General features: G+C 38.4%; 1 protein-coding gene across 2 annotated transcripts in view; it reads right to left on the bottom strand.

Moving 5' to 3' along the window:
- The window catches only part of LOC128688206 (pre-mRNA-splicing factor 38B), a 395211-nt gene that overhangs the window by 59850 nt on the left and 311056 nt on the right, over window positions 1-24305 (bottom strand). For both annotated transcript variants that reach the window (XM_070086545.1, XM_070086546.1), the window contains exon 7: window positions 12371-12700. In XM_070086545.1, the coding sequence (XP_069942646.1) occupies window positions 12371-12700 (330 nt within the window). The remainder of the gene's footprint in view (window positions 1-12370; window positions 12701-24305) is intronic.

Below are 24305 nucleotides of genomic sequence, written 5' to 3'. Positions count from 1 at the left end.
TACGTGCCGCAAAATGCCCTTCTCACACTATACCACTCACTTATTTATCCTAACCTAACCTATGCTATTTGTGCTTGGGGATCAACTGCAGCAACACGCCTAAAGCCAATAATAACCCAACAAAAAGCTGCAGTAAGAATTGTAACTATTTCGCTAGAACTCCATATTTTCTATCGAATGAGTACAAGAAACCACCCATTTACTGATTTCAACTATCCAATAAAGTGGTCCGAAATTGGCAATTTTGCCAATTTCACATAAATTTCAAAAGATGCCAATTTCCAAATAGGGTCCAGAATAAACGAGACAGACATTCCTGGCACTAAAATAACATTTTCTCTGTTCATTAATATGTCCCCAGGCCTCTTTTTACATTTCTTTTGCTTTGCACTTTCAATTTTTATTCTTACAAAAAATAGAAGATTTACTATTATGCAGACTACTGCATTAGTGTAGAAATGGTATAAATAATATCAGTGCACTTGTGAAAGAATATTAGACTCACCAGTTGACGTGTACTGTATGCATGGCTTGATTTATTTACTTTTGAACTTTGGCAAAAATCGAATATTTCTGCTACTTTGAGCTCAATTTTAAGGTACCATTCATTGTGAAGCAATAAAAATCATCTCAATTTCCATAATATGTCTTCCATTGTATAAAATGAGACCAGGAAATCTAGAATACAACCATAAATAGCATACGAAAATACAATGCAAAGTCACTGTGTTACACCAAAAACATGGATGGAATTTTTTTTCTCATTATGCACTGTGTGCTGCAGGATTTTTTTTATACTGCGCACACTGACCACATAGACCCATCCTTTCATATGTAGGCCTACCAGCTTTCTCTCACTAGATTTGAAGGTGCTAGAATTTAGGCGTATCAGTACGGCACCAACCCTGAGAGGGCTAATAGTACAGTGGAACCTCGGCTTATGAATGCCCCACCATGCGAATTCTTCAGGATACGAACAGTTGTTCGGTCGATTTTTTGCTTCTGGAAACGAATGAAATTTCAGGATGTGAACTTTTCCCTCAAGGGAGGTTCTTTAAATAAATAAATAAATAAAATATTTATTTCTTTGCAAAGGTTACAGTGTGTGTTTACATATCATAATATGACTGGAGCAAAGAAAGCCACTATTATGCCGAGGCATTTCGGGTAGACTTAACCTAAAACTTATAAACTACTAAGTCTAGACAGGTGAAAAGTGTACTAGTAGTGGTTACCAATGTTTTGCTGATGTTGGCGCCAACTACTGGCAGCCTTTTGAATTTCCTCCTTACTGTTATTATTATTATTATTATTATTATTATTATTATAATTATTATTAGTATTTATGTGGTGATGGGCTCTTGATCTAAGGAATTGGATCTGTGCTCCAGTTCCCTAAATTAATAATAATAATAAGAATTATAATAATATGTACATACTAAGAGTAATAATAATAATAATAATAATAATACAATATAATAGTAATAACATTATGTCACCATGGTTGTTTAATATATTTATAGATGGGGTTGTAAAAGAAGAAAATGCTAGGGTGTTCGGGAGAGGGGGGGATTAAATTATGGGTATTCAAATACAAAATGGGAATTGAGTTGCACATGTGTCTAATTTATCAACATGTCGGTTCTGTGAACCATTCATCTACAATCCTGTCAGACATTGCAACTTCTTGGGATCTTAATACTTGGGAATTCTTCGCTTGCCTAACCCTTGGGCACGACCTACTTCCACATTGCGCAAATGTGACACCACCTACAACTGCTGCACCTCTCCTGCCTATGGTTTATAAGCTGCTTCTCTGCTCATATGCCATATTCTATTCAAGATTGATGGACTGACCACATCGACTCAAGGTTGAGGGACTGATTACCTCATTCTCCTCCTGTTCTTCAAGTTTCTCCTGCGTATGGACTGATGAAGCCACTGTGTGGCGAAACGTTTCCTTAATAAAGATACCCAAGAGTTGCACATGTGTCTAATTTATCAACGTTTCGGTTCTGTGAACCATTCATCTACAAGAAATAAGGTAAATCCAATTAATTCGTTCCAGACACCCAGAAGTATCAACAACAGTTTTTTTTTTTTTTGTACCTTAAATATAGATTTACATGTACAAAAGGATGAACATTCAACATGTCAGTTACCTTTATTAAAGGCTGTTGATGATGAATGGAAGACAGGAAGGAGGAGAGAGGAAGAGAGGTTATTGTTTGGAAGGGGAATCCCCCTCCATAAGGACTCTAGGTCACTTCAGGGGTCACTTCCCTAGCTTAAATACAGATTTACATGCAGAAAAGAATGCCAAATAAATGTAAAGCACTAATAAAATGTATAAATGAACATTTAACATCACACTTGCCTTTACTGAAGACTTTTGTTGGTGTATGGCAGACGGGGCAGAGGGAGGAAGGCGAGTTTATAATTGGAGAATATGACACTAATATCAACTCTATGGCTTTTTTATCTATCACAATTCAACTAATATGACATAATAAACAATATTAATAACATAGAAACATGGAATATATTCTAGAATGAATAAAATAAGTCATTATGAATGTCACAAGAGGTGTTGTACTGTTGTTGTTGTTGGGTGTATAAGGGCCAGAGGTGTTGTACTGTTGTTGTTGTTGGGTGTATAAGGGCCAGAGGTGTTGTACTGTTGTTGTTGTTGGGTGTATAAGGGCCAGAGGTGTTGTACTGTTGTTGTTGTTGGGTGTATAAGGGCCAGAGGTGTTGTACTGTTGTTGTTGTTGGGTGTATAAGGGCCACCGAGAGCATAAGCCATCCATAATGGGGGTGAAGCAGCAGCTGAGGCGGCGGTGTTTTCTGTAGCCCTATATAACTCCAACAACATTGGAGGAGTTAGCAGAATCGATGAATCACTGAAGAAGGCACCCTCTACCATCATCACTACCACCTTCTACCTTTCTACCACTATCACAATTGCTACCACCATCACTACCACCATCTACCACTATCACAACCAATACTACCCTCTACCACTATCACAACTGCTACTACCCTCTACCATCAACACTACCACCCTCTACCACTATCACAACTGTTAGCACCCTCTACCACTATCACAACTACTAGCACCCTCTACCATCATCACTACCACTCTCTACCACTATCACAACTGCTACCACTCTACCACCACCACCTTCATATTTTTCTACAAACTTTTTCTTAAATTATATGCATTTCTCACATTCTCTACCAAAGGGCTGGCATTAGAAGCTTTCTTTGGAGCCATGATGACTTACTTAACAGTTGTAAGCATTAAAACGAATGGAATATTATGAAATGTATCATGAACTTGTGGGATCATCCTCACTCACTGATAAACAATAGCACACTGGCTGGGAATGGGGTGCGAGGCGGCTAGGGGCCATATGTACGTGTCCCAGATGAACGACTATTTGCGAGTCAAACGACGATTCGCAAGTCAATGTTTTGACGAAAATAACGTTACAAATCTCAAAAATTATGACTTTCGAGCCTTACGATTATCAAAGATCCACTGTATATAGGGCCACTGACAAAACCACTGCCACAACCACCACTATACAGCTTATGCTGCCAGTGGCCCTGATAACCCAACAACAATAACACAACCAGCACCACTCGTGACACGTAATGACATATTTTATTCATTCATTCTAGAGTATATATATCATGTTACTATGTTATTAATATTGTGATGGTTAAATAAGCCGTAGACTTGATATTAGCGTCATATTGAAGGAGTATCTTGTTTTATTTCCAAACAAACTCTCCTCCTCCCTGTCTTCCATAAGCCAACATGAGTCTTCAATAAAGGTATGTAATGTTTATTTTTTTTTTTTCAACAAGTCAGCCATCTCCCACCGAGGCAGCGTGAATCAAAAAGAAAGAAAATCCCAAAAAGAAAATACTTTCATCATCATTCAACACTTTCACCTCACTCACACATAATCACTGTCTTTGCAGAGATGCCCGGATACAACGGTTTATAAGCATATATAAAGATATATAACGTACCTTTCCAAATACACCAATACATAAAGGTGGTGACCCTACAGATGTAAACAACTATAGGCCAATATCAAACTTACCATTGCTATCCAAAATCTTTGAGAAACTCGTGCACAGGAGACTATATTCATTTATAACGTCACAAAACATACTCAACCCCTGCCAATTTGGATTCAGGAAAAATAAAAGCACTAACGATGCAATTATAAAAATGCTAGATCTGCTTTACACAGCATTGGAAAATAAGGAATATCCACTAGGAATTTTTATTGACCTAAGAAAAGCTTTTGACACAGTAGACCACGACATCCTACTCCACAAACTTGACCATTATGGTATAAGAGGCCATGCGCTTGCGTATTTCAAATCTTACCTTACTAATAGGTATCAGTATGTCACCATTAAAGACACAGCATCAACAACACAGCCACTTGATACTGGAGTTCCGCAGGGAAGTGTCCTTGGTCCCCTGCTCTTCCTCATATACATCAATGATCTTCCAAACGTATCTCGACACCTGAACCCCATTCTCTTTGCTGACGACACGACTTATGTCATCTCTCACCCTAATCTTGCAACCCTCAACACCATTGTTAATGAGGAGCTGATCAAAATATCGACTTGGATGACAGCCAATAAACTTACGCTTAATGTTGACAAAACCTACTACATTATGTTTGGTAGCAGAGCAGGAGATGCGCAAATTAACATTAAGATCGACAACACTCTAATTACCAGGCATAATGAGGGCAAATTCCTAGGCCTATACCTCGACAACAACCTGAACTTCAGCACCCATATCCAACACATAACCAAAAAAGTATCCAAAACGGTTGGGATCCTCTCCAAGATACGATACTACGTGCCGCAAACTGCCCTTCTCACACTATACCATTCACTTATATATCCATACCTCACCTATGCTATCTGTGCTTGGGGTTCAACTGCAGCAACACACCTAAAGCCAATAATAACCCAACAAAAAGCCGCAGTAAGAATAATCACTAAATCCCATCCCTGGCAACACACCCCCCCACTCTTCATAGATCTAAACTTACTCCCTGTTCAGTACATCCACACTTACTACTGTGCAATCTACATCTACAGGACCTTAAATTCCAATATTAACCTTGACCTAAAATGCTTTCTTGATAGTTGTGACAGAACCCACAGGCACAACACCAGACACAAACATCTCTATGACATTCCCCGTGTCCGACTAAATCTTTACAAAAATTCAATGTATGTCAAAGGCCCTAAAATCTGGAACACCCTACCTGAAAATTCCAAAACTGCAGACACATTCATCACCTTCAAAACTACCATCAGGAAACATCTTATCTCCCTGATACACCCTGTCAACTAATAATACGAATACCACCTGGTGGTTCACACTTACACTCACTCACCCATTTGACCATAAACAGAAATATCAATCTCAATCTCAAAATAATGAATCTTAACTAGTCAAAAGTTGGCCTGTGATACTCCAATACTGAAACTATGTATAGTGCCAAAACAAAAGCATTCACATTGCTAAACTCACAACTAGTATTTTGTCACTTAGCCATAATACCAACTTATCTCATAATTCTGTAACATTTTAAACCTAAGATTTAATATAAGTCTGCCCGAAATGCCTAGCCATGCTAGGCGTTCTAGTGGTACACTCTGTAATTATTATTTTACTACATGTAAACCACACAATAACCAAATTCTGTAAACTCAGCATTGTAATACTTATAGAGAATAAAGTTTGAATTTGAACTGCCAATATCCCAAACCCCTCCTCTAAAGTGCAGGCATTGTACTTCCCATATCCAGTACTCAAGTTTGGCTATATAAAAATAACTGGCTTCCATGAATCCCTTCACTAAATATTACCCTGCTCACACTCCACAAAAACCATTAGCATCCATTCACTCTTATTTAACATGCTTGCTGGAAGTCCAAGCCTCTCGCCCACAAAACCTCCTTTACCCCCTCCCTTCAACCTTTTCGAGGACGACCCCTACCCCTCCTTCCTTCCCATACAGCTTTATACGCTCTTCAAGTCAATCTACTTTGATCCATTCTCTCTAAATGACCATACCACCTCAACAACCCTTCTTCAACCATCTGACTAATACTTTTAGTAACTCCACACCTCTTCCTAATTTCCACACTCCGAATTCTCTGCATAATATTTACACCACACATTACCCTTAGACAGGACATCTTCTCTGCCTCCAGCCATCTCCTCACTGCAGCATTTGCAACCCAAGCTTCACACCCATATAAGAGTGTTGGTACCACTATACTTTCATACATTCCCTTCTTTGCCTCCATGGATAACGTTTTTTGTCTCGCAACGCACTTTTCACCTTTTTTTCTTATCAATTCTAAGGTTAACCTCATACTTCATAAACCCATCTGATGATGAGTCAACTCCCAAATATCTGAAAACATTCACTTCTTCCATACTCCCTCTCTTCAATATCATATCCAATTTTTCTTTATCTAAATCATTTGATACCCTCATCACCTTGCTCTTATCTATGTTCACTTTCATCTTTCTACCTTTACACACACTCCCAAACTTGTCCACTAACCTTTGCAATTTTTCTTTAGAATCTCCCATAAGCACAGTATCATCAGCAAAAAGTAACTGTGTGAATTTCCATTTTGTATTTGATTCCCCATAATTTAATCCCCCCCTCTCCCGAACACCCTAGCATTTACTTCTTTTACAACCCCATCTATAAATATATTAAACAACCATGGTGACATTACAGATCCCTGTCTAAGACCTACTTTTACCGGGAAGTAGTCTCCCTCTCTTCTACACACCCTAACCTGAGCCTCACTATCCTCATAAAAACTCTTTACAGCATTTAGTAACTTACCACCTATTCCATATACTTGCAACATCTGCCACATTGCTCCCCTATCCACTCTATCATATGCCTTTTCTAACTCCATAAATGCAATAAAAACTTCCCAGCTGTATCTAATACTGTTCACATATATGCTTCAATGTAAACACTTGATCTACACATCCCCTACCCACTCTAAAACCTCCTTGCTCATCTGCAATCCTCTCTGTCTTACCTCTAATTCTTTCAATAATAACCCTACCGTACACTTTTCCTGGTATACTCAGTTAACTTATACCTCTATAATTTTTACAATCTCTTTTATTCCCCTTCCCTTTATATAAAGGAACTAAACATGCTCTCTGCCAATCCCTAGGTACCTTCCCCTCTTTTAAACATTAAACAAAAATACCAACCACTCTCCTAGGTAGTAGGTTGGTAGACAGCAACCACCCAGGGAGGTACTACCATCCTGCCAATTGAGTGTAAAACGAAAGCCTGTAATTGTTTTACATGATGGTAGGATTGCTGGTGTCTTTTGTCTGTCTCATAAATATGCAAGATTACAGGTACGTCTTGCTACTTCTACTTACACTTAGGTCACACTACATATACAAGTTTTTTTTTTTTTTCAACAAGTCGGCCATCTCCCACCGAGGCAGGGTGACCCAAAAAAAGAAAGAAAATCCCCAAAAAGAAAATACTTTCATCATCATTCAACACTTTCACCACACTCACACACTATCACTGCTTTTGCAGAGGTGCTCAGAATACAACATTTTAGAAGCATATACGTATAAAGATACACAACATATCCCTCCAAACTGCCAATATCCCAAACACCACCTTTAATGTGCAGGCATTGTACTTCCCATTTCCAGGACTCAAGTCCGACTATATGAAAATAACCGGTTTCCCTGAATCCCTTCACTAAATATTACCCTGCTCACACTCCAACAGATCGTCAGGTCCCAAGTATCATTCGTCTCCATTCACTCCTATCTAACACGCTCATGCACGCTTGCTGGAAGTCCAAGCCCCTCGCCCACAAAACCTCCTTTACCCCCTCTTTCCAAGCCTTTCGAGGATGACCCCTACCCCTCCTTCCTTCCCCTATAGATTTATATGCTTTCCATGTCATTCTACTTTGATCCATTCTCTCTAAATGACCAAACCACCTCAACAACCCCTCTTCTGCCCTCTGACTAATGCTTTTATTAACTCCACACCTCCTAATTTCCACACTCCGAATTTTCTGCATAATATTTACACCACACATTGCCCTTAGACAGGACATCTCCACTGCCTCCAACTGTCTCCTCGCTGCTGCATTTACCACCCAAGCTTCACATCCATATAAGAGTGTTGGTACTACTATACTTTCATACATTCCCTTCTTTGCCTCCATAGATAACGTTTTTTGACTCCACATATACCTCAACGCACCACTCACCTTTTTTTCCCTCATCAATTCTATGATTAACCTCATCCTTCATAAATCCATCCGCCGACACGTCAACTCCCAAGTATCTGAAAACATTCACTTCTTTCATACTCCTCCTCCCTAATTTGATATCCAATTTTTCTTTATCTAAATCATTTGATACCCTCATCATCTTACTCTTTTCTATGTTCGCTTTCAACTTTCTACCTTTACACACCTTCTCAAACTCATCCACTAACCTTTGCAATTTTTCTTACAAGTACAAACATATATATATACACACCCCTCCGGGTTTTCTTCTATTTTCTTTCTAGTTCTTGTTTATTTCCTCTTATTTCCATGGAGAAGTGGAACAGAATTCTTTCTCCATTAGCTATGTGTGTAATAAGAGGCGACTAAAATGCCGGGAGCAAGGGGCTAGTAACCCCTTCTCCTGTATATATTACTAAATTTAAATAGAGAAACTTTTGTTTTTCTTTTTGGGCCCTTTTAACATTTCTGTCATAATCCTGTCAGTTCTAGCTGCTTTACCCCCATTCATTCTACGTAATGCCTCATGCACCTCCCCCCCCACTCACATCCTGCTCTTCTTCACTCCTAAAAGTTGTTATACCTCCCTGGCCAGTGCATGAAATTACCGCCTCCCTTTCTTCATCGACATTTAAAAGTTCAAAATATTCCCGTCATCTACCCAATACCTCCAGCTCCCCATCTACTAACTCCCCTACTCTGTTTTTAACTGACAAATCCATACTTTCCCTAGGCTTTCTTAACTTGTTAATGTCACTCCAAAATTTTTTCTTATTTTCCTCAAAATCTTTAGGTAGTAGATTGGTAGACAGCAACCATTCTGGGAAGTACTACCATCCTACCAAGTGAGTGTAAAAAGGAAGCCTGTATTTGTTTTACATGATGGCAGGATTGCTGGTGTCTTTTTTCCTGTCTCATAAACGTGCAGGATTTCAGGTATGTCTTGCTACTTCTACTTACACTTAGGTCACACTACACATACATGTACAAGCATATATATACAAGCATATATATACAAGCATATATATATATACAAGTATATATATATATCCATGGGGAAAAGTCGTAAAAGTTGTAAAAGTCGACTAAACTGCCGGGAACAATGGGCTAGTAACCCCTTTTCCCGTATAGCCAACTAAAAAAAAAAGTAATGTTTATAATAATTTATATTTATTTCTCATTGTTTTCTGTATGTAAAACTATATCTATTCTTTAACCCTTTCAGGGTTTCAACGTACTAGTACGGCTTACACACCAGGGTTATTGACGTACTAGTATGCCTAAATTCTAGCGCCTTCAAATCTAGTGAGACAAAGCTGGTAGGCCTACATATGAAAGAATGGGTCTATGTGGTCAGTGTGCACAGTATAAAAAAAATCCTGCAGCACACAGTGCGTAATGAGAAAAAAAAACTTTGACCGTGTTTTTGGATTAAAACAGCGACTTTGCACTGTATTTTCGTATGGTATTTATGGTTGTATTCTAGTTTTCCTGGTCTCATTTTATAGAATGGAAGACATATTACAGAAATTGAGCTCAAAGTAGCAGAAATGTTAAATTTTTACCAAAGTTCAAAAGTAAACAAATCATGCCAAGCGTCCAATACACGTCAACTGGTAAGTCTAATATTCTTTCACAAGTGCGCTGATATTATTTATACCATTTCTACGCTAATGCAGTAGTCTGCATAACAGTAAATCTTCTATTTTTTGTAATAATAAAAATTGAAAGTGGAAAGCAAAAGAAATATAAGAGGGGCCTGGGGATGTGACTAACGAACAGAGAACTTGTTATTTTAGTGCCAGTAATGTCTTTCTTGTTTATTCTGGACCCTATTTGGAAATTGGAATCTTCTGAAATTTGTGTGAATTTGGCAAAATTGCCAATTTCTAGCCACTTTATTGGATAGTTGAAATTGGTAAATGGGTGGTTTCTTGTACTCATTCGATAGGAAAAATGGAGTTCTAGCGAATTAAATATGATTTTTGTCGACTAGTACACATGAATTGGCCAAAAATAGGCCTCAAAGTGGGCGGAATCGCCTATGCGTAAACATTGGCGAGACCTCTAACTCTGCGAGAGCATAATTCCGTAAGTTTTCCATCAAATTTCATACTTTTGGTGTCATTATGATCGGGAAAAGATTCTCTATCATTTCACAAGAAAAATTAATTTTTTTTTTCCGAAAAATTTTCAACCCTGAGAACAAGTTTAGGAGAGGGCCTTTCGACCCTGAAAGGATTAAAAAATGAATTTTTTGTGAATATTTTTGAGTATCTGGAATGGATTAATTGGATTTACATTATTTCTAATGGGAAATATTGCTTCGACTTTCGAACAATTTGAGTTTCGGCCAAACTTCTGGAACGGATTATGGCTGAAACTCGAGGTTCCACTGTATATAAAATATTTTACGATGTTTTCATGTGTTTTATGATTATTCGTGGTTCAATAGGTTAAGGAAGCGGTATTGTTAGGCTAAGTAATTGCTATTATTCAATTTCCCTACAATATATTTGCGCATCAAAACATTCGCGAATGCTACAGTGCACTATTATTATAATTCCCTACATCATATTTGCGCAACAAATATTTGCGAATTTTCAAGATTCGCAAAGCTCTTGTAAATGTGAAGGGCCTCCTGTATTCTGTTTATTATAATATACCGTACACTACTGTATAAACATTTCAAAATATACCAGAAATGTTATAAATGGTGTGAAGATGACATTAAAACAATATCAAAGATGGTCGACACAAACCCACTACCATTATACTATGCTCCTCACTAAGTGAGGAATTCATTTACCGACGTGGTCTTAGGAACGGAACTGTCGTTAAGTGAGGAGAGGCTGTACATATTCTGATAATTATAATTATGTATACCTGTACCTAAATAAACTTAAACAATGTGCTGACATGCAAGTACACATTAAAATCACTAAGAGTGTCTTACTAGTCTTGAGGAACCTGAAGTGTGAACAGGGTAATATTTAGTGAAGGGATTCAGGAAAACCAGTTATTTTTCTATAGTTAGACTTGAGTACTGGAAATGGGAAGTACAATACAGTAGTTGCACTTTAAAGGAAGGGTTTGGGATATTGGCAGTTTGGAGAGATATGTTATATATCTTTATATATGCTTCTAAATTGCTGTATCTGGGCACCTCTGCAGACAGTGATTATGTATGAGGTGAAAGTATTGAATGATGATGAAAGTATTTTCTTTTTGGGGATTTTCTTTCTTTTTTGGGTCACCTTGCCTCAGTGGGAGACGGTCGACTTGCTGAATAAAAAATAATAATAAGCAATAATAATCACTCTTAAATGCATTACACTAATATAAACATTTTCATTAATCCATCTATGATATTTTTTTCAAAATTACATAATAAGCATGCTACACAATATATAAACAATCTCCAAAGCTTGGAGATTAGGAGGAGGTGCAGGGTTTCCAAAAGTATTATCTAGAGGGCACAGGAAGGGTTGTTGAGGTGGTTTGGACATTTAGAGAAGATAGAACAAAATAAGAATGACTTGGAGGGCATATAAATCTATAGTGGAAGGAAGGCGGGGTAGGGATTGGCCTAGGAATGGTTGGAGGGAGGGGGTAAAGGAGAATTTGTGTGAAAGGGGCTTTTACTTCCAGTAAGTGTGCATGTACGTATTAGACAGGAGCGAGTGGAGGCGAATAGTTTTTATGACGATGTGCTCTTGGAATGTGAGCAAAGTAACATTTATGAAGGAATTCAGGGAAACCCTTTAGCCAGACTTGAGCCCTGGAGGTGGGAAGTACAGTGCCTGTACTCTGATGGAGGGGCGTTGATATGTTGAGGTGTTTTAACCGTAGTGTAGGCACACCTCTGGCCAGACAGCGATGGTGTGAATGATGATGAAAGTGTTTCTTCTTTTTCGACCCTGCCTCAGTGGGAAACGGCTGTTATGTAAATAAAAAAAACAACAAGAAAAACATCTTGTGTTGAACAATTTATTATAGATACCTTCGACTACGACTTCTCTTCCTCTCCTTGTCTCTGTGGCGATGACGGTCATAATCTCTCTCTCTGTCGTGGTCCCTTTCTTTGTCATAGTCCCTCTCTCGTTCTCTGTGTCGGTCACGACTGCGTTCATAATCTCCATTTTTTTCCCGAGGTTGTTCTCGAGACCTCTCATACGGCCTTTCGTTTCGCTTGTCATATTCACGATCTTTTTCCTTCTCATAGTTTCTATCAAATATTCTATCTTTGCCTCGGTCTCTGTCATATTCTCTCCCTCTGTCTCTTTCACGCTCACCTCCTCTGTCTCTTGAGCTGTAGTCTTTGTTTCCTGACCTGTAAACCAAAGCCATGTATTATTTCATTGTATGAACTCATTATAATTCTCCTAAAAATAAGTTAAGAAAATATATATGATCAAATATCAAAGTTCTACAGAATCAAATATAAATGTAAAAGCTCGTGGCAAGAAAAGCATTAGTTTCTGACTACCATATCAGGTCATCGGAGAATGATTTACAATGGTACTGCTAAGACTGACTAGGAAAACATTAAACAGCTGTTTTACTGTGATATTTAAGGACATGTGCTCATGTAAACTTAGAACAAGACTGAATGATAATCTTCAGAGGTAGTACACTGGGACCTTTATAACTGGGCAAATGGCTATAATAAGACCATGACTGCTGCTATACATCTCCAAAGCAAACAACTTTTTATTGATGCAAGTATTCACCCACTAGGAAATTCATCAAATACAATAAACCAGTGGATAATGACATCTCTGAAAACACAAATTCAATAACATGCAACTGTAAAAGAGCAGCAGCAGTAGTTTAACCCGTAAACGCTCCAAACGTATATATACGTTTTTTCAACATTTGAAAGTATGTAAAAAAAAAGTAGATCTTATTTTTGTTTTTTTTTTTACATTTGAAAATGTGTAAAAAAACTTTGATATACTTTTTTTTTGTTATATTTGAAAATATGTAAAAAAAAGTAGATCTACTTTTGTAGCACTACACATGTGAACGTAGATCTGCTTGGACCGTTTACGGGTTAAAAGTGTCACTTACCCAGAGTCTTTATAAAATAACCTTGGATATTATCATCACTTTAATTCATTTCTGGATATTAACCACGGGACCCAAAAATAATACAAGTGATGATGGAAGTGTCAAGGAGATTATCCATGAACCTCCAATGATTTCTAAGATAATTGAGTCTTAAGATATACTTCAAGGTGTTACTGCTGGCTGCAGGCAATCCAACATACGAGCCACAGCCCGGCTGGTCAGGTACCGACTTTAGGTGCTTGTCCAGTGCCATCTTGAAGACAGCCAGGGGTCTATTGGTAATCCCCCTTATGTATGCTGGGAGGCAGTTGAACAGTCTCGGGCCCCTGACACTTACTGTGTTGTCTCTTAACGTGCAAGTGACACCCCTGCTTTTCATTGGGGGGATGTTGCATCGTCTGCCGAGTCTTTTGCTTTCGCCGTGAGTGATTTTCGTGTGTAAGTTTGGTACCAGTCCCTCAAGGGTTTTCCAGGTGCATTATTTTTTTTTTTTTTATTATCACACTGGCCGATTCCCACCAAGGCAGGGTGGCCCGAAAAAGAAAACTTTCACCATCATTCACTCCATCACTGTCTTGCCAGAAGGGTGCTTTACACTACAGTTTTTAAACTGCAACATTAACACCCCTCCTTCAGAGTGCAGGCACTGTACTTCCCATCTCCAGGACTCAAGTCCGGCCTGCCGGTTTCCCTGAATCCCTTCATAAATGTTACTTTGCTCACACTCCAACAGCACGTCAAGTATTAAAAACCATTTGTCTCCATTCACTCCTATCAAACACGCTCACGCATGCCTGCTGGAAGTCCAAGCCCCTCGCACACAAAACCTCCTTTATCCCCTCCCTCCAACCCTTCCTAGGCCGACCCCTACCCCGCCTTCCTTCCACTACAGACTGATACACTCTTGAAGTTATTCTGTTTCGCTCCATTCTCTCTACATGTCCGAACCACCTCAACAACCCTTCCTCAGCCCTCTGGACAACAGTTTTGGTAATCCCGCACCTCCTCCTAACTTCCAAACTACGAATTCTCTGCATTATATTCACACCACACATTGCCCTCAGACATGACATCTCCACTGCCTCCAGCCTTCTCCTCGCTGCAACATTCATCACCCATGCTTCACACCCATATAAGAGCGTTGGTAAAACTATACTCTCATACATTCCCCTCTTTGCCTCCAAGGACAAAGTTCTCTGTCTCCACAGACTCCTAAGTGCACCACTCACTCTTTTTCCCTCATCAATTCTATGATTCACCTCATCTTTCATAGACCCATCCGCTGACACGTCCACTCCCAAATATCTGAATATGTTCACCTCCTCCATACTCTCTCCCTCCAATCTGATATTCAATCTTTCATCACCTAATCTTTTTGTTATCCTCATAACCTTACTCTTTCCTGTATTCACCTTTAATTTTCTTCTTTTGCACACCCTACCAAATTCATCCACCAATCTCTGCAGCTTCTCTTCAGAATCTCCCAAGAGCACAGTGTCATCAGCAAAGAGCAGCTGTGACAACTCCCACCCTGTGTGTGATTCTTTATCTTTTAACTCCACGCCTCTTGCCAAGACCCTCGCATTTACTTCTCTTACAACCCCATCTATAAATATATTAAACAACCACGGTGACATCACACATCCTTGTCTAAGGCCTACTTTTACTGGGAAAAAATTTCCCTCTTTTCTACATACTCTAACTTGAGCCTCACTATCCTCGTAAAAACTCTTCACTGCTTTCAGTAACCTACCTCCTACACCATACACTTGCAACATCTGCCACATTGCCCCCCTATCCACCCTGTCATATGCCTTTTCCAAATCCATAAATGCCACAAAGACCTCTTTAGCCTTATCTAAATACTGTTCACTTATATGTTTCACTGTAAACACCTGGTCCACACACCCCCTACCTTTCCTAAAGCCTCCTTGTTCATCTGCTATCCTATTCTCCGTCTTACTCTTAATTCTTTCAATTATAACTCTACCATACACTTTACCAGGTACACTCAACAGACTTATCCCCCTATAATTTTTGCACTCTCTTTTATCCCCTTTGCCTTTATACAAAGGAACTATGCATGCTCTCTGCCAATCCCTAGGTACCTTACCCTCTTCCATACATTTATTAAATTATTGCACCAACCACTCCAAAACTATATCCCCACCTGCTTTTAACATTTCTATCTTTATCCCATCAATCCCGGCTGCCTTACCCCCTTTCATTTTACCTACTGCCTCACGAACTTCCCCTACACTCACAACTGGCTCTTCCTCACTCCTACAAGATGTTATTCCTCCTTGCCCTATACACGAAATCACAGCTTCCCTATCTTCATCAACATTTAACAATTCCTCAAAATATTCCCTCCATCTTCCCAATACCTCTAACTCTCCATTTAATAACTCTCCTCTCCTATTTTTAACTGACAAATCCATTTGTTCTCTAGGCTTCCTTAACTTGTTAATCTCACTCCAAAACTTTTTCTTATTTTCAACAAAATTTGTTGATAACAGCTCACCCACTCTCTCATTTGCTCTCTTTTTACATTGCTTCACCACTCTCTTAACCTCTCTCTTTTTCTCCATATACTCTTCCCTCCTTGCATCACTTCTACTTTGTAAAAACTTCTCATATGCTAACTTTTTCTCCCTTACTACTCTCTTTACATCATCATTCCACCAATCGCTCCTCTTCCCTCCTGCACCCACTTTCCTGTAACCACAAACTTCTGCTGAACACTCTAACACTACATTTTTAAACCTACCCCATTCCTCTTCGACCCCATTGCCTATGCTCTCATTAGCCCATCTATCCTCCAATAGCTGTTTATATCTTACCCTAACTGCCTCCTCTTTTAGTTTATAAACCTTCACCTCTCTCTTCCCTGATGCTTCTATTCTCCTTGTATCCCATCTACCTTTTACTCTCAGTGTAGCTACAACTAGAAAGTGATCTGATATATCTGCATATAATCATGTATCTCTCCCACCTGCGTTCCAGGGAGTACAGGTTCAGGAACTTCAAGTGCTCCCAGTAATTGAGGTGTTTTATCTCCATTATGCATGCCATGAAGGTTCTCTGTACATTTTCTAGGTCAGCAATTTCACCTGCCTCGAAAGGTGCTGTTAGTGTGCAGCAATATTCCAGCCTAGATAGAACAAGCGACCTGAAGAGTGTCATCATGGGCTTGGCCTCCCTAGTTTTGAAGGTTCTCATTATCCATCCTGTCATTTTTCTAGCAGATGCGATTGATACAATGTTATGGTCTTTGACGTTGGTTTTTCGCTCTATTTTGTGGCCGGAATTTGTTTTGTACTTGGATGAAGTTTTTTTCCTCATGTTTACCATATCGGAGTAACTGAAATTTCTCATCGTTGAACTTCATATTGTTTTCTGCAGCCCACTGAAAGATTTGATTGATGTCCCCCTGGAGTCTTGCAGTGTCTGCAAAGGAAGACACTATCATGCAGATTCGGGTGTCATCTGCAAAGGAAGACACGATGCTGTGGCTGACATCCTTGTCTATGTCAGATATGAGGATGAGAAACAAGATGGGAGCAAGTACTGTGCCTTGTGGAACAGAGCTTTTCACCGTGCCTGCCTCAGACTTTACTCTGTTGACTACTACTCTTTGTGTTCTGTTTGTGAGGAAATTATAGATCCATCTACCAACTTTTCCTGTTATTCTTTTAGCACACATTTTGTGCACTATTATGCCATAGTCACACTTGTCGAAGGCTTTTGCAAAGTCTGTATATATTACATCTGCATTCTTTCTGTCGTCTAGTGCATCTAGGGCCTTGTCGTAGTGATCCAGTAGTTGGGGCAGATAGAAGCGACCTGCTCTAAACCCATGTTGCCCTGGGTTGTGTAATTGAGGGTATCTAGATGGGTGGTGATCTTGCTTCTTAGAACCCTTTCAAAGATTTTTATGATATGGGATGTTAGTGTTATCGGTCTGTAGGTCTTTGCTATTGCTTTACTGCCCCCTTTGTGGAGTGGGGCTATGTCTGTTGTTTTTAGTAACTGTGGGACGACCCCCATGTCCATGCTCCCTCTCCATAGGATGGTAAAAGCACATGATAGGGGCTTCTTGCAGTTCTTGATGAACATGGAGTACCATGAGTCTGGCCCTGGGGCAGAGTGCATGGGCATGTCATTTATCGCCTGTTCGAAGTCATTTGGTGTCAGGATAACATCAGATAGGCTTGTGTTTACCAAATTCTGTGGCTCTCTCATAAAAAATTCATTTAGATCTTCGACTGTCAGTCTGGTTAGCGGCTTGCTAAAAACTGAGACATATTGAGACTTGAGTAGCTCACTCATTTCCTTGCTGTCCTCTGTGTAGGACCCATCTTGTTTAAGTAGGGGCCCAATACTGGATGTTGTTCTCGACTTTGATTTGGCACAAGAAAAGAAATACCTTGGGTTTCTTTCGATTTCATTTATGGCTTTTAGTTCTTCCCACGATTCCTGACTCCTATAAGATTCCTTTAGCTTTAGTTCGATGTTTGCTATTTCTCTGACCAGTGTCTCCCTACGCATTGCAGATATATTGACCTCTTTTAGCTGCTCTGTTATTCTTTACTGTCGCCTGTAAAAGAAGCACCTGTCTCTTTCTATTTTACATCTACTCCTCCTTTTTCTTAAAAGAATAAGCCTTGAGCATACATCGAGTGCCACAGAGTTAATCTGTTCTAGGCATAAGTTGGGGTTTGTGTTGCTTAGTCTATCTTCCCAGCTTATATTGTGTAGGACTTGGTTTACTTGGTCCCACTTTATGTTCTTGTTATTGAAGTTGAATTTGGTGAAGGGTCCCTCGTGACTGATCTCATTTTGTCGTTCTGGGGCTGGGTTAGTAATTCTCTAATTATAGGGTTAGTAACACTATAGGGATAGTAACTCTAATCATCGAATCAATAACACTAATTATAGGGTTAGTAACACTAATTATAGGGTTAGTAACACTAATTATAGGGTTAGTAACACTAATTATAGGGTAACACTAATTATAGGGTTAGTAACACTAATTATAGGGTTACTAACACTAATTATAGGGTTAGTAACACTAATTATAGGGTAACACTAATTACAGGGTTAGTAACACTAATTATAGGGTTAGTAACACTAATTATAGGGTTAGTAACACTAATTATAGGGTTAGTAACACTAATTATAGGGTTAGTAACACTGTAATTACAAGTTTAGTAACACTAATTACAGGGTTAGTAACACTGTAATTACAGGGTTAGTAACACTGTAATTACAGGGTTAGTAGCACTAATTACAGGGTTAGTAACACTGTTATTACAGGATTAGTAACACTGTAATTATAGGGTAACACTAATTACAGGGTTAGTAACACTGCAATTACAGGAATAGTAACACTGTAATTATAGTAACACTAATTATAGGGAAAGCAACCCTTTAATTATAAGGTTAGTAACACTGGAATTATAGTAACACTGCAAAATTATAGCATTAGTAACACTGTAATTACAGGGTTAGTAAGACTGTAATTATAGGGTCAGTAACACTGTAATTATAGTAACACTGTAAAATTATAGTCTTAGTATCACTGTAATTATAGCATTAGTAACACTATAATTATAGGGTTCGTAACACTGTAATTATAGAGTAATACAAGCATACCTTGCTAATACGGCAGGTTAGGCTCCAGACCACAGCCATGTGTTATTGTAATTAATAATTACAATAATAGAAGTAAAAAGTTTGAATCTTTTTTAAAATTACCAGAATACGACACTGAAAGACAGTGCACAAATGCTGTACAAAGACTGAGTAAGGGTAACAAAATGATGCTGGTCAACTCGCTTGAGTCAGATGATGTGTGCATCACTGCTGAAAACCATCTTAAGAGTAAGGCAAGCATCAAAAATAATAAACGTAATTATAATTGAAAAGTGGCATATTATCGAAGCGCCTTACCTAAAGCAAAGTGTTTTATGCAGTAAGGCCCCACTTATACGGCAGGTTAGGTTCCAGGCTACTGCCAGAAAGCAGACATCGCCGGAAAGCAGAACACTATTTTTTTCCACTTATAAATTCATATAAATGCCAGATAAATTTACACTAACATATATTAAGTTAGCAATAGAACTAGGCATTAAAAACAATAAAAAGTAAAATACAAACACAGTACACTCATCATTTACCTCAAAATATTCGTAGTCCTAATGTAGGGCAAGGGGCGAGTAGTATTTACTGTAAGAAGTTAGGTGTGGTAGCCCTACTGGCCACCCTCACCCATACATAATATACTATGACGATGCTTAACCCTTTGAGGGTTTTGGTCGTACTAGTACGTCTTACGCGTAGGGGTTTTTGACGTACTAGTACTCATAAATTCTAGCGGCCTCAAATCTAGTGAGACAAAGCTGGTAGGCCTTCATATGAAAGAATGGGTCTATGTGGTCAGTGTGCACAGTCTAAAAAAAATCCTGCAGCACACACTGCATAATGAGAAAAAAAAAACTTTGACCATTTTTCTTTAATAAATCAGCGACTTTGCAGCGTATTTTCGTATGGTATTTATTGTTGTATTCTAGTTTTCTTGGTCTCATTTTATGGAATGGAAGACATACTACAGAAATTGAGATGATTTTGACTGGTTTTACAATGAAAGGTGCCTTGAAATTGAGCTCAAAGTAGCAGAAATGTTCGATTTTTACCAAACTTCAAAAGTAAACAAATCGTGCCAAGCGTGCAATACACGTCAACTGGTGAGTCTAATATTCTTTCACAAGTGCACCAATAATATTTATACCATTTTTTACACTAATGAAGTAGTCTGCATAACAGTAAATCTTATATTTTTTGTGAAAATAAAAATTCAAAGTGGAAAGCAAAAGAATATAAGAGGGGCCTTGAGACGTGACTAATGACTAGAGGAAATGTCATTTTAGTGCCAGGAATGTCTTTCTTGTTTATTCTGGACCCTATTTGGAAATTGGCATCTTTTGAAATTTGTGTGAAATTGGCAAAATTGCTAAATTCTGACCACTGTACTGGATAGTTGAATTTCATAAATGGGTGGTTTCTTGCACCCATTCGATAGAAAAAATGGAGTTCTAGCGAAACATTCATGTTTTTTGTCGACTAGTACAGTGAAATTGGCCGAAAATGGGGCTCAAAGTGGGCAAAATCGCCGATGCGTAAACATCGCCGAGACCGCTAACTTTGCGAGAGCATAATTCCGTAAGTTTTCTATCAAATTTCAAACTTTTGGTGTCTTTATGATCGGGAAAAGATTCTCTATCTTTTCATAAGAGAAAATAATTTTTTTTTTTTTAAATTTGGCCGACCCTGAGAACGAGTTTCGGAGAGGGCCTGTCGACCCTCAAAGGGTTAAAGCTCCATAGAGTGATAATATGCATATACAGTGGAACCTCAAAAATCAAACTGCTCCCAACTCAACCAATTATGTAAGCGTATTTTTGTAAGTGCTTTTATAAGTGTATTTTTGAGGGTCTGAAATGGACTAATCTAATTTACATTATTCCTGATGGGAATAAATTCATTCGGTAGCGACACTTGAACAGCCTTCTGGACCGAAGAAAGTTCTATATTTGAGGTTCCACTGTACATTACACTCATTACTTCTTTCTTTCAACACACCGGCCGTATCCCACCAAAGCAGGGTGGCCCAAAAAGAAAAACAAAAGTTTCTCTTTTTATAGTAATTTATACAGGAGAAGGGGTTACTAGGCCCCTGCCCCGGCATTTTAGTCGCCTCTTCCAACACGCATGGCTTACGGAGAAAGAATTCTGTTCCATTTCCCCATGGACCTAAGAGGAAATAAACAAGAACAAGACCTAGAAAGAAAATAGAAGAAAACCCAGAGGTGTGTGTGTATAAATATGCTTGTACATGTATGTGTAGTGTGACCTAAGTGTAAGTAGAAGCAGCAAGACGTACCCAACATCTTGCATGTTTAACCCTTTCAGAGTTTCGGCCGTACTAGTACGGCTTAGGTGCCAGGGTCCTTGACGTATTAATACTTATAAATTCTAGTGCCTTCAAATCTAGTGAGAGAAAGCTGGTAGGCCTACATATGAAAGAATGGGTCTATGTGGTCAGTGTGTGCAGTATAAAAAAATCCTGCAGCACACAGTGTGTAATGAGAAAAAAAAAAACTTTGACCGTGATTTTGGATTAAAACAGCGGCTTTGCACTGTATTTTCGTATGGTATTTATGGTTGTATTCTAGTTTTCCTAGTCTCATTTTATAGAATGGAAGACATATTACAGAAATTGAGGTGATTTTGACTGGTTTTACAAAGAAAAGTACCTTGAAATTGAGCTCAAAGTAGCAGAAATGTTCGATTTTTACCCAAGTTCAAAAGTAAACAAATCATGCTGAGCGTCCAATACACGTCAACTGGTGAGTCTAATATTCTTTCACAAGTGCGCTGATATTATTTATACCATTTCTACACTAATGCAGTAGTCTGCATAACAGCAAATCTTCTATTTTTTGTGAGAATAAAAATTCAAGATGGAAAGCAAAAAATGTAAGAGGGGCGTGGGGACATGACTAATGAACAGAGGAAATGTTATTTTAGTGCCAGGAATGTCTTTCTTGTTTATTCTGGACCCTGTTTGGAAATTGGTATCTTTTGAAATTTGTGCGAAATTGGCAAAATTGCTAAATTCTGACCACTGTATTGGATAGTTGAAATCTGTAAATGGGTGGTTTCTTGTACTCATTTGATAGAAAAAACGGAGTTCTAGTGAAATAGGCATGATTTTTGTCGACTAGTACTCTGGAATTGGCTGAAAATAGGGCTAAAAGTGGGCAAAATCGCTGATGTGTAAACATTGTCGAGACCACTAACTTTGTGAGAGCATAATTCCGTAAGTTTTCCATCAAATTTCATACTTTTGGTGTCATTATGATCGGGAAAAGATTCTCTATCTTTTCATAAAAATCATTTTTATTTTCATTTGGGGGACCCTGAGAACAAGTCTCTGAGAGGGCCTGTGGACCCTGAAAGGTTTAAGAGACAGATAAAAGACACCAGGAATCCTACCATCATGTAAAACAATTACAGGCTTTCGTTTTACACTCACTTGGCAGGACGGTAGTACCTCCCTGGGCGGTTGCTGTCTACCAACCTACTACCTATACTCATTACTTACCTTAAAATATTTGTAGTCTTAATGTAGGGTGAAAGGTGAAAAGTATTTATTTGTAGAAAGTGGTGTGGTAGGTAGGGTAGTGTAGGGAAACCAGCCTGGCCACCCCACCCACTATTTATTTATTTATTTATTTTATTTATTAACAATTTGAGCACACATACAGAGGTACAAAAAAATACAGATAAGAGCAGCATGCCAAAGCCACTTATACTATGCATAGCATTACGGGCTGGCTTAAAATTAACTTAAGATTAACTAAGCAATGATGAAATCAGTGATAAAACATTAATGTAAACAGATGATACGTCTGGTTATGGTTCATAAACATTCATACAAACACCTTACATTGTGTACAAGTTGTCTCCACAGTGGTACAGTAGAATAAATAAAGACCAAGACTTCCATTCTCATACACAAATAACCCGCACATAAAAGAGAGAAGCTTACGACGACGTTTCGGTCTGACTTGGACCATTGACAAAGTCACAGTGTGACTTTGTCAATGGTCCAAGTCGGACCGAAACGCCGTCGTAAGCTTCTGTCTTTTATGTGCGGGTTATTTGTGTATCGTTCCAGTCACGGTATTGTGCCTTTTTTGTTATTTCCATTCTCATGTAATTTTTAGAACGAATGATGCTCTGACAAATTATTATTATTTTTATTATTATTACAAATTATAATCATAATAAAAATGAAGCACTAAACCCACATGGATCATGAATTACTATATATAGAGTGAAGGCATATGAAAGGAATATTTATCTACAGTTATCCCCCAGTGTTTGACTAGAGAAAACGTAATTCTTCAGACACTCCTACAAAGCCGCTTTGTAAACAAATCTTATATATATGTCAATTTTTATTCTGTGGGTGTATGTATAATGTTTATATGCTATGTAACGTGTTTCTTATATAATTTTGAAGAAAATATCATAGATGGATTAATGAAAATGTTTATATTAACATAAAATAAGACATTTAATGTGCCCAAGAGAGATTATTATTACCTAGTATTACTATGGCATCATGAGTAGAGAGACTCTTAGTGATTTTAATGTGTACCCTCACACCAGCACAGTGTGTAAGTATATTTAGGTACAGGAACACATAAGCATAATTATTAGAGGACATATAAAATATGCAAAAGCTTTTAAACACTTGAAATTATGGAGAGTTTCCAGACATAATAGATGTGCTCACGGAGAATGTAAACAAACCGGGTGGAGTGCGCCATATTTGAAAGACTGCTTGCCGTATAGCAAATTTTGGTCATAATTTGAAGTCGCTGTATTAGCGGAACGCTGTAAGGCAAAACACCATAAAGCGGGGCCCTGCTGTACATTGTTAACCCACCCTACTGAATAGAGTTGACTAGTAGAGAGACAGCAGAAGTGGTGGGCAGATAACAATGACGTGATTGGTCCACTAACCTTGAGTTTTGAATTAGTTGTTTGAGGTGGTCAGTCCCTCAGCCCAGCTGTACTTATATAATTCCCAAATGTGTTAGAGACTGATAATATAGTGTGAGTTACAGTAGACCCTCATATTACACAGATTTATTTGGCAAATTTTGGTTATTACACTACTGAAAAATTGTGGCATAATTTTATACAACACTTCGTAAAATTAACTTAACATGGCTCAGTTTACAGGAGGAGAAAAAATTTGGAGCATCAGCAATGGGATATTTCCCTAG

This window comes from Cherax quadricarinatus, chromosome 19 (assembly GCF_038502225.1).
Source record: "Cherax quadricarinatus isolate ZL_2023a chromosome 19, ASM3850222v1, whole genome shotgun sequence".
NCBI lineage: Eukaryota > Metazoa > Arthropoda > Malacostraca > Decapoda > Parastacidae > Cherax > Cherax quadricarinatus.
This window is presented reverse-complemented; position numbering and strand designations above follow the sequence as displayed.